The 14,456-nt window shown below is 39.0% G+C and overlaps 1 protein-coding gene across 5 annotated transcripts in view; it reads left to right on the top strand.

The window, feature by feature from the left end:
* SHTN1 (shootin 1) overlaps positions 1 to 14,456 on the top strand; it is a 120,023-nt gene that overhangs the window by 23,277 nt on the left and 82,290 nt on the right. For all 5 annotated transcript variants that reach the window (XM_004050150.5, XM_004050151.5, XM_019034721.4 and 2 more), the window contains exons 2-3: positions 3,055 to 3,107; positions 13,675 to 13,735. In XM_004050150.5, coding sequence (XP_004050198.3) covers positions 3,055 to 3,107; positions 13,675 to 13,735 — 114 coding nt within the window. The remainder of the gene's footprint in view (positions 1 to 3,054; positions 3,108 to 13,674; positions 13,736 to 14,456) is intronic.

Below are 14,456 nucleotides of genomic sequence, written 5' to 3'. Positions count from 1 at the left end.
AATTATTCTCGTACTTTTCCTTCCTTATACTTTACTTTAAAGTTGTACATAGTCACAAGAAAGCATATTTTCTGTGATTTTCATTAAAATATGATAGTTCAAAGATTCTTAATTGTTTTCATAAATACTCAGTAATTGGAAGCCTACAATGTTTCATCTGGGTTCTATTGGCAGTATAATGGAAGAATAGTACTGGTATTTTAAAAAAGACTTCAAAACCATTATCTGATGTTTTAAATAGAAAAAAATTCTTAATGTCAATATAAGATCATGGGTTTTTGTTTGTTTGTTTGTTTGTTTGTTTTTGAGACGGAGTCTTGCTCTGTTGCCCAGGCTGGAATACAGTGGTGCAATCTTGGCTCACTGCAACCTCTGCCTCCCGGGATCAAGTGATTCTTCTGCCTCAGCCTCTGAGTAGCTGGGATTACAGGTGCGCGCTACCGCGCCCAGCTAATTTTTTTGTATTTTTAGTAGAGACGGTGTTTCACCATGTTGGTCAGGCTGGTCTCGAACTCCTGACCCGATGATCTGCCCGCCTCACCCTCCCAAAGTGCTGGCATTACAAGTGTGAGCCACCGCACCCAGCTGAGATCATGGTTTTATAAGCCTTTATTGTTCATTCTGTATGTCTGTAAAGTAGGTCACCAATTACAGAACATTAAATAAATTTTGGTTTTTTTCAACTTCATCTAGATACTTTTAAATGTTAAGTAACCTAAAATCAAAGTCTTTTAATAAAATACTTATATATCTATTTTTTGAAACAATTTAAGATACAGTAGTAAGATATGGGATCATGACCATAGACTACCCAGTGGTGGTGTAAGTGAATATTTTTAGAAGATCTTACTTAGTTCTTGTTTCTTTCAGTTAAAAAGGTGGGGACACATTTTATTGGTTTTTCAGCTCCAAAGACAATTTAGTTTTACTTAGTTCTTGCGGTGCGTGTGGTGGGGCTGATGAAGAGCTGGTGTGCAGAGAGCTTCATTCTAGGTCAGTCAAATCTTTTTCTGTTGAAAATGTTTTGTTTCGTTTTGTTTTTGAGACAGAGTCTCGCTCTGTCGCCCAGGTTGGAGTGTGCTGTGGTGCGTTCTTGGCTCACTGCAACCTCTGCTTCCCGGGTTCACGCGATTCTCCTGCCTCAGCCTCCCAAGTATCTGGGACTACAGGCAAGTGCTACCATGCCCAGCTAATTTTTGTACTTTTTGTAGAGGCGGGCTTTTGCCGTGTTGGCCAGGCTGGTCTTGAACTCCTGACCTAAAGTGATCTGCCCACCTCGGCCTCCCAAAGTGTTGAGATTACAGGCGTGAGCCACCACGCCTAGCCTGTAAATGCATTTATTTTCAGAAGAACTATATCTTTACATGTACACATTCACCTATTTTATGGGCTAGTTTTCAAGGATTATTTTGGGATGTGGCTTCAATAAAATTGTCTATTAATTCTTCTTTAAGTGGTCCTGGTATACTAATAAAACTTCTGGACATTGGTGATATAATCTCTTAAACATTCACCAATTTGAATTTGGATTTTAGAACTTTGGTGCCACCATCACAGTAGCCATTCTGAACCCTTTCGATCACCATAGGAGAAAACAAGGCATGTGCTTTACCATGTTAATTGTCTGTTTCTGGGGTGTTCTTTGCCCTAGTGGTTAGAATCTTACATTTTTGGAATTAAGGACCAGATTATCTGGGATGTTCTTGCAACCACTGGTTTCGGATTTTTTATTTCTGTTTCTAGATTATTCATAGAAATAGGAAGCTCTGTTTTTTTTTTTTTCTTAAAAGAAAAACTGAGGGGTTTCTTTTTGGTAGATAAATCCATAAAGCAAAAGTTCAAATTGTGACCAGCCTGGGCAAAATAGCAAGACCCCATCTCTACAAGAAATTTAAAAATTTAGCTGGGCATGGTAGTATGTGCCTGTAGTTCCAGCTGCTCAGGAGGCTGAGGTGAGAGGATCATTTTGAGCCCGGGAGTTCAAAACTGCAGTGAGCTATGATGGTGCCACTGCACTCCAGCCTAAGTGACAGACAGAACAAGACCCTGTCTCTTAAAAAAAGAAAATCAACCTGATGATTCACTGACGTTCTGTTGCCAGTCAAGGTGCCAGCCCTGGGGTGAGCAGCAGTTTTAGACTTACTTCAGATGTTCTGCTCTGTCACTGATCTTAGGCCATTCTTTTTCTTCTCACTTAATGTGTTCAAAACTTTATATTCTCAACTGTAGGGATACCTAAAAATGGTGCTTTGATTAAAGATGAATGTGGGGATTTAGGTTTCGTTTTTTTTTTTGGGCGGGGGCAATAAACGATTTTAAGTACACAACTTTCCCCCCTACCTAGTGGATAATATTTTCAAACAATTTAACATATCTTCCCCATTTAGTGAAATGAGTCTGAATTTCTGGTCGTGACTGACAATCTTGTCTGAAAATAGTTGTTCTTAGCTGAATCCTTCATAAATTTTTTGCTTTGTGAATACAGCAGACATGTGACATTGAGTCGAGTGTGCAAACCTACTCTACTTTCTACAGGCTGATTTTCTAAATAAATCTCTGATTATAGTACCACAGACTAATAGTGCTGGGAGGAACTTCAGGGAACACCTGCCTGAATCCTTTCACAGGACCAAGTGCTGAGCATCAGAAAGGAGAAATTGCTTGTCATCTGTCACCTCTCCTGGATCATGGGTGTTCCTAATGACGTAGGGAGAACTGAAATTTAGTTTGGTGGGCTCATGTCTGCTTTTTCATCCTTACTGTTAAAAGCAGGAGCCCAGCCGGGTTTGGTGACTCGTGCCTGTAATCGCACTTTGCGAGGCCGAGGCAGGAGGATCGTTTGAGCCCAGGAGTTTTGAGACCAGCCTGGGCAACACAGTGAGACCCTGTCTCTACAAAATAAAAAAAATAAAAAGCAGAAGCCCCTTTTCTGCAGCCTCTTCTCCACCCTACCTCAACCTAGTAAGAAGACAATGGGGGTTAGTTGGATTCCCCAGGTTGCCCTGCAGTAAACTTTTGACAGTGTTGTAATGTTGCTTTCCTTTTTTCTTTTAGCAATAGGCGAATATGAAGACCTTAGAGCAGAGAACCAGAAAACAAAGGAGAAGGTTTGTACTTTACCTTTTTTTTCCCCTTTCTTACATGTGTAAAAGCCTAGGCGGCATAGTGCATTGTTCAGTCACCAATTTCAGTTAAATGTGAATGAGGGTTGTTTTTTTTTTTTCTTTTCTTCCCTTTCCTCTTGCATGTGTGGTTCAAGCTAATACCAACTCCAGGCTCCAGATGGTAAAGAATAGCAGGCATGCCACAGTGGGTGCAGCTCTGGGAGATTAACTACATGGCTAAATGGGCAGCAAGGCACCAGGCCAAGCAACTCAAGTCCCCAGGAATCGTACTTTTTCCCTAACAGTCAGATTTGGGATTCTGTCAGTGGAATTGAACACTTCATACATGTACTGTTGGGACCTAGACACATTGGGTCCTGGAGAAAACTCTTTGGAATTAGTCATTGGTGTTTCGCCCCAATACCTCCATAAATCTTTATATGTCTGCTTCTTCTATTTATATGAATAATACACTGGAAGTTGAGAAGCATCCGCTGTGAAGGTGGGGAAGTCTGGTGAATATTTTCAGGGGCTCTGTCAGTTTTGTTTTAACTGTTAAATAATTGAATTCTACTTACCTTACAAACTGTATCCTTCTTATCACTGAAAATATCTAAGGTTTGTGAATGCTTGCTAATATATGTAGCTAATTATATATATATATTTCTTGTAAATTTAGGGAGGAGACAAATGGAAGAACAGACTAAGGTCAGAAACGTAGAGGGACTGAATAGCAAATGAAAGAAAGCAGACTGCCTATTTTCGGTTTTAGATATAAAAAAAATTTACTTTAAAAAATTACTTTGTTGGGTAGGCCAAATATTTCAGAACATAATATCCCTGACCAAAAATTAATAAAACAGGTCCTTTGTAGATATTAAAGAAGAAGATAGCCATCACTGCTCTAAATTGTGAAACCTCATTTTTAAAATTTCGGAGTAAGAGCTGTAATAAAAACTGGCAGCAAGCTAAATATTTGTAAAACGTGTGGGATATTTGGGATCACTTATTGGGCTCTTTAGAATTATATTTAACTTTTTCACTATTAATTTGCCACCTATATAGCTGTAGTATGGATGGTGATATTAACGGTATGTACTCCAGTTTGAAGCCGATTATAAGGGATTTTTAGATCATTATTTTTCACCTAGTTTTAAGGCTCCTTTGCTCATTTGTAAATAAATCCTTGGTGTTCTGTGAAATCCTAAGTTTCTTCTCTTGCCTTCATCAGGTGATTCAGGGAATGGTAGGTGGAGGTGATAAAAACATCCATGTTAGAAGGGGCTGGTGCTTGCATCTATAATATGGTAAGAAGCACTTTGGGAGGCTGAGGTGGGAGAATCACTTGAGACCAGGAATTCAAGACCAGCCTGGACAACATAGTAAGACCCCCATCTTTACAAAAAAGTTAAAAAATTAATCGGTCATGGTGGCATGCACCTGTAGTCCCAGCTACTTGGGAGGTTGAGGCAGGAGGATTCCTGGAGCCCTAAAGGTTGAAGCTGCAGTGAGCCATGATTGCACCACTGCATTCCAGCCTGGGCAACAGAGTGAGATCTTGTCTCAAAACACACACACACACACACACACACACACACACACACACACACACACACACACACACACAGTAAGAAAGTCACTGAAAATAGTAGTTTGGCATGATTTCTAATTCCAACCCTGTAACCATGCAGAGTCACAAATGTCCTGAGGACATAAACAGGTAAGGAGGTTTTTCTTAGATCCTGGGCCCCTGATGCCCCAAAATTCCAAAGTAAACCTAGTGGGTAATGCTTAGGCTGGATAACTTGAGCATCTTGCTCTAAGATACTGAGCTATCTTCCAGCTGTAGGAGAACAAAGAGACTGAGATGATATCAGTCACTGAGTCTCTTTCATAGCTGCTCCTGACCCACGAGAAGAACAAAGCAAGTTGGAGGGGTTATTCAGGAGCACTCTTTGACTTAACCTAGAAGGTAAGAGAAGGGAAACAAACAGTTGTCTTCATATAATAGAGAAGGAAGGATGATAGAAGAAAATGAATAATGTAAGAGGAAGTAGATACAATTTTTTATTTATTCTTCTTGTTTAATCCTTGCTTACATGTAGACCTAGCAGTGCCCTAAAAATACATAGTAGATGCTCTGTAAACATCTGTTATTGGTGGAGATGATGGTTGTTTAACTGACAGACACTTTCTGCAGTGAGGTTTTAAGTGAATCATCCGTTATGCAAGTGGAATTATAGGTAAAATGCATTTGGTAAAAGGAGGATTATAAATTACCTCAGCCCATTAACTGTTTACATGTTTCACTGCACAGAGTATGGCCTAATACTTTCATGACATCCGTAGGCATTATTGACCTGCTTCTGTTGTAATTCTTTAAAAATAACTATTAACAGAAATGGGAAGAAAAGAAATGAAAGCAATATGGAATGCTGTGTGGTTGGGTAAAACAAAGTAGAGTGGTTTTAAGTTCACTGCACTCTGTTTATCTTCTGTTAAAAGACTAGCTTGCTTAATACTGCAGGTTTTTCCTCAAAAAAGGGGGGCTGTATTACAAAGGAGGGAAGCATATAATAAAAGCCTTTCATAGAGTGTAGAATGAGTAAAAGCAGCTTTAGTTCCGGAGGTGGTAAATGGAGAACAGCATTTTCTCTGGGAAAGCACTCTCTTGTGCCTGGCTGGGTGAGCTTTGTCCGGTTGACATCAGCAAATACATATGGCCATCCTTTCATTCATGGCCCCAAACCAGAGTGCAGTTAAATCGTTCAGGGACAGCAAATTAAAGTAAGACTCCTTTTGCCATGGTTAATTTGATGTAGGGAAATTTAGAGTGAACAGACGGAAGCAAAAAAATAAATTGCAAGGTATTTTTCCCTTCCACATGTCTACTATCTTTGTCCCCAGGTCATGAACCTTATCAATGGGAGGCGGCGGTGGATGTGATTCCTTTGGGCAGGATCTTTTCCTGCCCTGTTTGGAGTCTCTTGCGTTGAGACAAGTGGTCTGACATGGTGCTCTTCAGGGAAAGCAGTTGTTTAGAGGCTGCATGGTGTAAGAAGCTGCTATAGGACATCCATGCTCTCTCATCTCCCTGTCTCATGCTCTACACAGCAGTGTGTCCGCTCCATTTCACAGAGGAAAGAACAGTACCCCAGGGCTTGAGTGAGGTTCCCAGTGTTACACAGATCATGGCAGAGTCTAGATTCAAACATGGGTCTTCTGAGCACGATGTTCTTTTAGAAGCAGGTGAACAGTGGGAGCTTATTGACTCTTCTTCCGCAAAGGTCCTAACTTTATTCTAATTCTGTATTGTTAGTGCATGAGTTTTCCACAGCAAATTATCAGACCCAATCCTTTTCTGGGTCATTTGTCTTTACCAGCTATTGGTTTGTGTTGAAAAACTGAAAGTTGAATATAAGTATCAAATCAATCTTATGTCAAAACATTCACATGTGTGTGTATATGTATGTGTGTACTTGTATATATACATATAGATTCTGGCATAATGCATCCCAAGGATAAAAGCAGGAAATTTGGGGCAAGGGGAGTGGACCCGTGTTTTGATGGATATTTTCTCTTTTTTTTGCAGTTCTTCGATTTTAGGAAAACTGCTGACTCTCTTATTTTTTTTTTTTTTTTTATCAGTGACTTTGAGGATGGAGTCAATTTGTTTGAGTTTATAAGGAAAGCTCTTTTGAAGGGAAACCTTTTTATTGAATGCCTTCTGAGTACTGGGGTATAAAGAAAAATATATGAAGGTCCAACTCTTGAGTAAAACCACTCTAATAAGGACCCCAAATAAGTTGACAAATAACCACGATCAGTTATGCTGCTCTGAGTGCCTAGAGCATGGCTGGGCAATGGACAAAGAACAAAAAGACAAGGTTCCTACTCTTTTCCATGTGATAACTTTTTACTAGCCTTTAATGCTTGGCTTAATAAATGTCACTTAGGTTTTTCAAAGTCTTCTCTCTCTCACAAGCAGAATTTATTGCTTTTTTGGTAATAAGACATCTGCATATTTATGTATGTATGTATCACATTTATCAAGCAAAATTTATTATCAAAATATTAGAGTATAAGCAAATGATGTGGGTTGCCTTAAAATGTAAAAACAGCGAGTTTTTTAACATCAAGATAAATGGGGATTATGGAAATGGTGCTACTTGCTACTTTCCATTATTTTTTGCCCATTTTCTAAATGGACTTAGCAGTATGTGAAAAAGTAAGAGCCTATCATACTGAGGTGAACAACTCTTCAAATTTATATTTTTGGGGTATAGAAAAATAGATGACTATATATTTTGCAGTCAACCAAATAAAATGGTTTACTTTGCTTGTGTAGCAATCACCATATTCAAATGTTAGTCATGCCTCCACAATTGAAGGGCATTCTCTTATGACTCACTCAGGATCTTTATCATAATCGTTTGGGTTTTTTTCCTATATGGGGGGAAAGCGTCATTGAGCTTTGAATGGAATAGCTTTCATGTTTCTCAGAGTGGTGGGGGTGGGGGTGTGTGTGGAGTGTGCGTAAAAAGAAGGAAATCTGTATAATAGAAGAATGTCTGCCTTTAAATAGTAAGTATTTATGTTTAGTATTATGTTCTGAGATCAAGTTTTGAAATGCATAAATGTTTAAGTGGCTGATTAGAAGTCGTTTGGGTGAGCTACTGTAACAGTGCATCAGGCGGTTCTGTCAGCTTGCCAGGAACAATGAATGAAAAGAGAATGAGACAGACACTTTCCAAGACTTATGTTTCAAGAAGCAGGATATATGATACTGTTTGCATCTTGGCTCAGTTGTCTATTGTTAAAATTTCTTCCTCTTGTGTAATATTCAGAGATGAAGGTCCCAAAGTATTTTATTTTTTAAAAAAATCAATAAAGAAGCCACTTTGAAGAGCAAGATATGCATCCATTATGCTAACTGTTCATGCATAATACATCCACATACATGCAGTTTCTTTGAGACAGAGTGGCAAGTGGTTGTGCCAGAGAAAAAGTAATTACTTAGCAGTTTGAAAGTGAAAATGAGTCTCTTATTAACAGCAATCTATCTAGAAACAAAGAGCAGGGATCTCTGTTCTGATGACATGTGTTTCCATCTAACACACAATACCTAGAATTTGGAGAATGCTGCAAGACAGCTTTGAGGGCAGCTACCACTTCTTTTTTGCCTGTGAAAATTGGAGGGAAAGAACTTTGAATTGGAAGAAAGAAGAACACCAAAAGAGAAAGAGAGTGAAAGGAATTCCATCCTAGTGGGAATGATTTAATGTGTTGTATTCTTTAGGGATAAGAGTGTAGAAATCCAGAAAGCACAGTTCTGGTCAGACTTACAGAGGTGGAGCAGTAGAATTGTCGACTACTATTAAAAATGAATTGATGGTCCTTTCATTGTATGCCAAGGATTCTCAAACAGGTAAACAGGTAAAGTACACACAATTCTGATGCTGAGCATGTTTAAATCTTTAACTGTTGTAACTGGACATTAATGAACTTCAAGAAAAATGGTGTAGCATTAAACTTCTTCAGACTTAGTGGTGTTGTAGGCTCTGCTGTACGTTCCTTAGGAAATGGGTACATATTTTGTTCAGTTCTGGTTTGGCAGTATTTCTCACATTATATCGAGTGTCCTTATGAATTGCTTACTTCATTTGTTGATCTTTTGTGGTAGATCATAAGTTTTTGTGAGAACACATTGTCTATTGTGTTCATGTATTGTGCCCAGTGTTTAACATAGTGGCTGGGCTGTGTGGGCCCTGTATAAATTTGTTCAGTTCTCAGAGGAAGGAAATAATGACATTCAATGATTATAGTAGATACTTGCTTAAAAGTCTGATTCAGTCAACTGTAATGTACTTGCCTATGTATAGATTGTCCCCTGTCTTGGTGTTGTGCATATGTGGTGCATATATGCACTTCTTGGGCCCTGAACTGCCCTATCTATAGGCTAGCAACCCTCTGATGCATTTGTGCACCAGGAAGACAAGCATGAATATTTATATTAGTGGAAGTTAGATACAATTTAGAATGTTGAGGTTTTTCTTGCATAACATATACGTACAACAGAATATAAAGATGTCTTGGTATCTGTATCAGTTGTCTGTACTTCTGCTGAGCCCTTTGAAGCAGACATTTTAATGTTGATGGTAGTTGGATGAATATGTGAGAGAGGGATGAATAACTGAGCTGCCCATTTTGGGGAGTGGGTGGTGCAAGGAAGATACTAATTCACACTGGAAAGGCTGTTTCTCTACAAATCAGTCTGCCAATGCTCAGAAATCCTGGTTTAGTTTCAGAAGCCAGGTATCTGCCTGGATGAGGCTCAAGGAAGATATATGGAAAATAGCCAGGGCTTCTAATATTAAGGGCTTTCAAAACCAGCAAGGCCAACCTCCGGTCAATTCATCCCTTCATAAAGAGCCAAATAGAGACTCTAGAGTCGATGTAATGTTATCCAGCTTGCTTACATGAGCCAGCAGTTGTGCCACTGGGTTCTACCCCAGCCTTGAGCTACAGAGAATCGTTGGGCATCATAATTAAGTGATGTAGGCCCAAGAACATCTGTTGCTATTGCAAAGTCTTCATGAGCAATTCTCACACAAAAAGAAGCAGTTTTTACAAATGGTGCAGCTGCGTGAGCAGGGTAGAGGAAGGGGTGGGATGGGTGAGGGGCTTCTGTGTGGTGGAAAGATGAAACATTCTTCCAAAAAGGCCCGTTATCCTGGCTGACTTCCCTCTGTTGATAGAATGACAGAAAGTTTGCAAGATTCTTTTCTGGGTTCACCTAAAAAGATGAAATAAGTGGGTGTTTGGATTTCTGCTTTTAGTAAATGCGTACATCCTCCCTATTTTGCTCAGTTCTGGTTCAGAATAAGTAAGCTGCATTTGCAGCATGTGTAGACTCTCCCCACCCCCAACTCACACCCCTTTCAGCATAACAGATGGTAAATTCTGTGGCTGCCAGTTCTAGCATAATGTGGTTGCAGAAAATAGAAAGCAAAGCAACATGAAGACCCCTGATAGAACACAGCTGGGGATGGGAGACAGCTTGTGAATCTGCTGATGATAACCATAGGATTAGTGTGGACACATATAGCTGGACTATAGAAATGGGCTACCTGCATGTTGGAATAAAACTGATGTTGAGACCTGTTACTAACCTGAGCTTGTCTACCTGGGCCTTAAGATAGCAGAGAGCATGGACCTAATGTTTTTCTTCTGGGCAACTAGTACAAGCCTACCTAAAATTGTCATGCATCACATTAGTGATTGTGTATGATGTCAACTGGTGGCCTTTTTCAGATCTGACTAGATAGAGCACCATTCCTGTTTAATGCTTTTGCCATCCAAAGTCTCACTAAAAACTCTGGCTATTTGACTGAAGCGAGAATTGAATAAACCTCTAATTCCTTCAGGTAGAGCTTCAAGAGCTACATAGAGGGAACCAAGTGACATTAAGTCAGGAGCAACACTTCCAAGTGCCAGCTCTTAAATGAAGACAGTTTTTTACAAGACATCTCACATTTTTCAGAAATGCCAGATTAAGAAATATTAAATTAATTTGAAAGTAAAGCACCAGATATATTTCACTTGGCAATCATGACTCAGGAGTTTGAGCCTAGTCGGAAACTAGGTTTCTTTTTGTGCCTTATGCTACACTGTGCATTATTGGAGGAAGGTAGACAGACTGATAGGGGTGGTGGGGAAGTCCAGAACAAACAGAAGCCTATTCTAGAAAATGAGAGGAACATTCCTGAAACTGCTAGCCAGAAGTCTCCTATCATTAAGGGTTATGATGTCTAATGTAGTCTGCTTGGGTTGAGGAAGGAGCTAAGAAAAGCCTGTATGCGAATTTAGAACTCTAATATTTCGAATTTTAAACATCAAAAATCATAAATGTTTGTTTAAGCTGAAACTACAGACTATATTAGACAGAATTATTATTATTTTTTACAGAGGGTGGGATTGCCATGGGAAACCTTAATCAAAGAAATGCCTTCTCCTTTAGTAAATAAGTTAGGTCCAGCCTAACTCATTTTGACTGGGTGGGGGATCCTGAGTCAGGATTTAGTAACCAGATTTGCCAATTTAACACTGTGTACTTGTTTCATGTTCTCTTGCCAGAATACATTTACCCATATGAGCAGGGACAGTATGACATTTCAGTGGTTCTTTAGTGACTAAAGGGGAAAACTGAACTGCAAGGTTCTTACTTATTTTTAAAATATTTTGAAAGGACAGGAAAGGGCAGAGAATAGTATAACAAATACCCATTGCACAGAACTGTTATTTCTCTTGAAATTCAAAAATAAGGAATGCAGCAAATACAACTGAAAGTTCTCACCATTTCTAGTCCCATTCCCCTCCCTATTTCCTAAGAGACAACTACTGTCATAAATGTTGTATATTTCTTTTCATTTCATATTTATATATATATTAGATGTATCATAAAGCATATATAAATATATGAGATGCATTTGTGTATGTAAGATATTATTTGATATATCTAACATATCTTCTGCAACTCATTAAACATGATGGTTTGTTTTTTTTTTTTTGAGACGAAGTCTCGCTCTGTCACCAGGCTGGAGTGCAGTGGCATGATCTTGGCTCACTGCAACCTCTGCCACACGGGTTCAAGCAATTCTCCTGCCTCAGCCTCCCAAGTAGCTGCGAGTACAGGCGTGTGCCACCATGCCCAGCTAACTTTTGTATTTTTAGTAGAGATGGGGTTTCACCATGTTGGCAAGGATGGTCTCGATCTCTTGACCTCATGACCCACCTGCCTTGGCCTCCCACAGTGCTGGGATTACAGGCTTGAGCCACCGTGCCCAGCCAACATGATGGTTTTTAACGTTTATGTTGATACGTACGGCTTTATTCATTTTCACTGCTCTGTAGTGTAGTATATGAACATACCATGATGTACTATTATTAAAAATGTGGAACATTTTTGTATATGTTATACATTACTAGAGATTCTCTGGGTATATACACCTAGAAGTAGAATTGCTGAGTCATAGGGAAGTATGTATTCAATTTTGATAGAAGTTTTTTTCCAAAGTAATTATACCAATTGACACATCCATCAGTGGTCTATGAGATTTCCTGTCTCCCGGTATCAGATTTTTTCAGTTTTTGCCAGTCCAATAGGTGAGACTATCTCATTGTTTTTATCTGGATTTTTCACATTATGTGACATCATAATTTTTTAGCTATTGAAAATCGGAATTAAGAACATCCAAAGGGATGAAATTCCTATATATTTATGTGGCAGGTTAGCAATCAAATATAATTTAAAATTGTGCTTTATTCATATGGCACTCTTAGGGAATAAGGTATTCCCAAGATAATACATTTTAAATTACTACTCTAATAGCTAGAAATTACTTTTTAATGTTTTAGCTACTTGTGGTGAATATCTTGTTATATATCCCTGTTTTATGAAATTCAAGATATACTGAATTCAGTCCTTATAATAATAAACATTAGGTTTTTAAAAAAAATTCATTAATGCCTCCAGGGCCTATCAATACAGGAGATACTTGTTTCTATACCAGATACCCTAAAAGGTCCTTATGCTCTAATAGTTATTTTTGCCTTTTATGGTCTTGCCTCCCAAAGTCTTTTCAGTGAGTTCTCCCACCTTTTAAAATTAAAAATCGGTTTATATAAATGATATGTGCTTAATATGGAATATTTTATCTTCTCTTCTTTTAATTTGGTACCTTCCTCTATTCAGAATTCTGAGGACACATGGATCACTTTTTCTTGGGTGAGAGTGTGTGCCATGTGGCTGCCTTTTGCCCTCATGCAGTAGTCTTTTTTTTGAGTCAGAGTGTCACTCTGTCGCCCAGGCTGGAGTGCAATGGTGTGATCTCGGCTCAGTGCAACTTCCACCTCCCAGGTTGAAGCAATTCTCCTGCCTCAGCCTCCCGAGTAGCTGGGATTACAGGTGCGCACCACCACGCCTGGCTAATTTTTGTATTTTTAGTAGAGATGGTGTTTCACCATGTTGGCCAAGCTGGTCTCTGGCCAGGCTGGTCTTGTACTCCTGACCTCTTGATCTGCCTGCCTTGGCCTCCCAAAGTGCTGGGATTACAGGCGTGAGCCACCACGCCTGGCCTGCGGTAGTCTTTCCATTCCCTCCCAAGTATGCACCAATGTTCTGGGTAGTTGAAGCTGTTTGGAATCAGACATGTACATGAGTGACTATGTACAGCATTAGCCAAACATAAAAAGAGGTACAAACATTCTCTTAAAGAATGAATATATTTTAACTCAAGGATGTTAAATTGGGCTATTACTGAGGAGATAATGAGCAGGAAGGTGACTTATATCTTAGAAGGTCTGAGAAAATTGGCCAGATACAAATGGCACAAACACCATGCTGGCTGAGCAGTGCAAGTTCATATATGACCATTGATGCTTTTCAAAGGTTTTAAATTTTGTTTTGTTTTCAGAAAATTGCTGTTGTTTATAAGTTTGCTCTTGCTTGCCTTTTCAAACTTAAAATTTATGATTGAAGTTTAACATTTGTTTACTTCTCTCATTTCAGTGTGACAAAATTAGGCAAGAACGAGATGAAGCCGTTAAAAAACTGGAAGAATTTCAGAAAAGTACGTAAGCATTTCAGTGGAATTATTATAACACATATAGTGTATTGGGGATTATGTGAGTAGACATATACCCTATTGAGTTGTTAATGTCCTGGTCATACAGTCAAGAAAGCAAGACTTCTTTCTATTTGTCCAAACATGCCCAGGCATCACTTTAAGCTTTAAAGAACTGGAATAAGCATCATTGTTTCATCAAGGGTGTTATAAAAACCTATACTTGTTATAAAACAGTTTAACTATACAGAAAAGTTAAAGGATAACAAAAATGGCTTGTTGGCTCCTTGAAAAAGGCCAGTGCTAGTACTTTATAGTCTGTCCTTGTTGGTCTTTTATTTGTGTAGTAAAAAATGTAATCGTGTTTTAAATTCAGTTTTGCAGTCTGCTTTTTTCAGTAAACAGTACTCATGGTCATATTTGCATGTCAGTACAGATGTATATCAGTTTTTTGTTTTTGTGTTTGTTTTTTTGAGATGGAGTCTCGCTCTGTCACTAGGCTGGAGTGCAGTAACAAGATCTTGGCTCACTGCAACCTCCACCTCCTGAGTTTAAGCAATTCTGCCTCAGCCTCCCGAGTAGCTGGAACTACAAGCGCACACCACCATGCCCAGCTAATTTTTGTATTTTTAGTAGAGACGGGGTTTCACCATATTGGCCAGGATGGTCCTGATCTCTTGACCTCGTGATCCTCCTGCCTCGGCCTCCCAAAGTGCTGGAATTACAG

Source organism: Gorilla gorilla, chromosome 8 (assembly GCF_029281585.2).
Source record: "Gorilla gorilla gorilla isolate KB3781 chromosome 8, NHGRI_mGorGor1-v2.1_pri, whole genome shotgun sequence".
NCBI lineage: Eukaryota > Metazoa > Chordata > Mammalia > Primates > Hominidae > Gorilla > Gorilla gorilla.
This window is presented reverse-complemented; position numbering and strand designations above follow the sequence as displayed.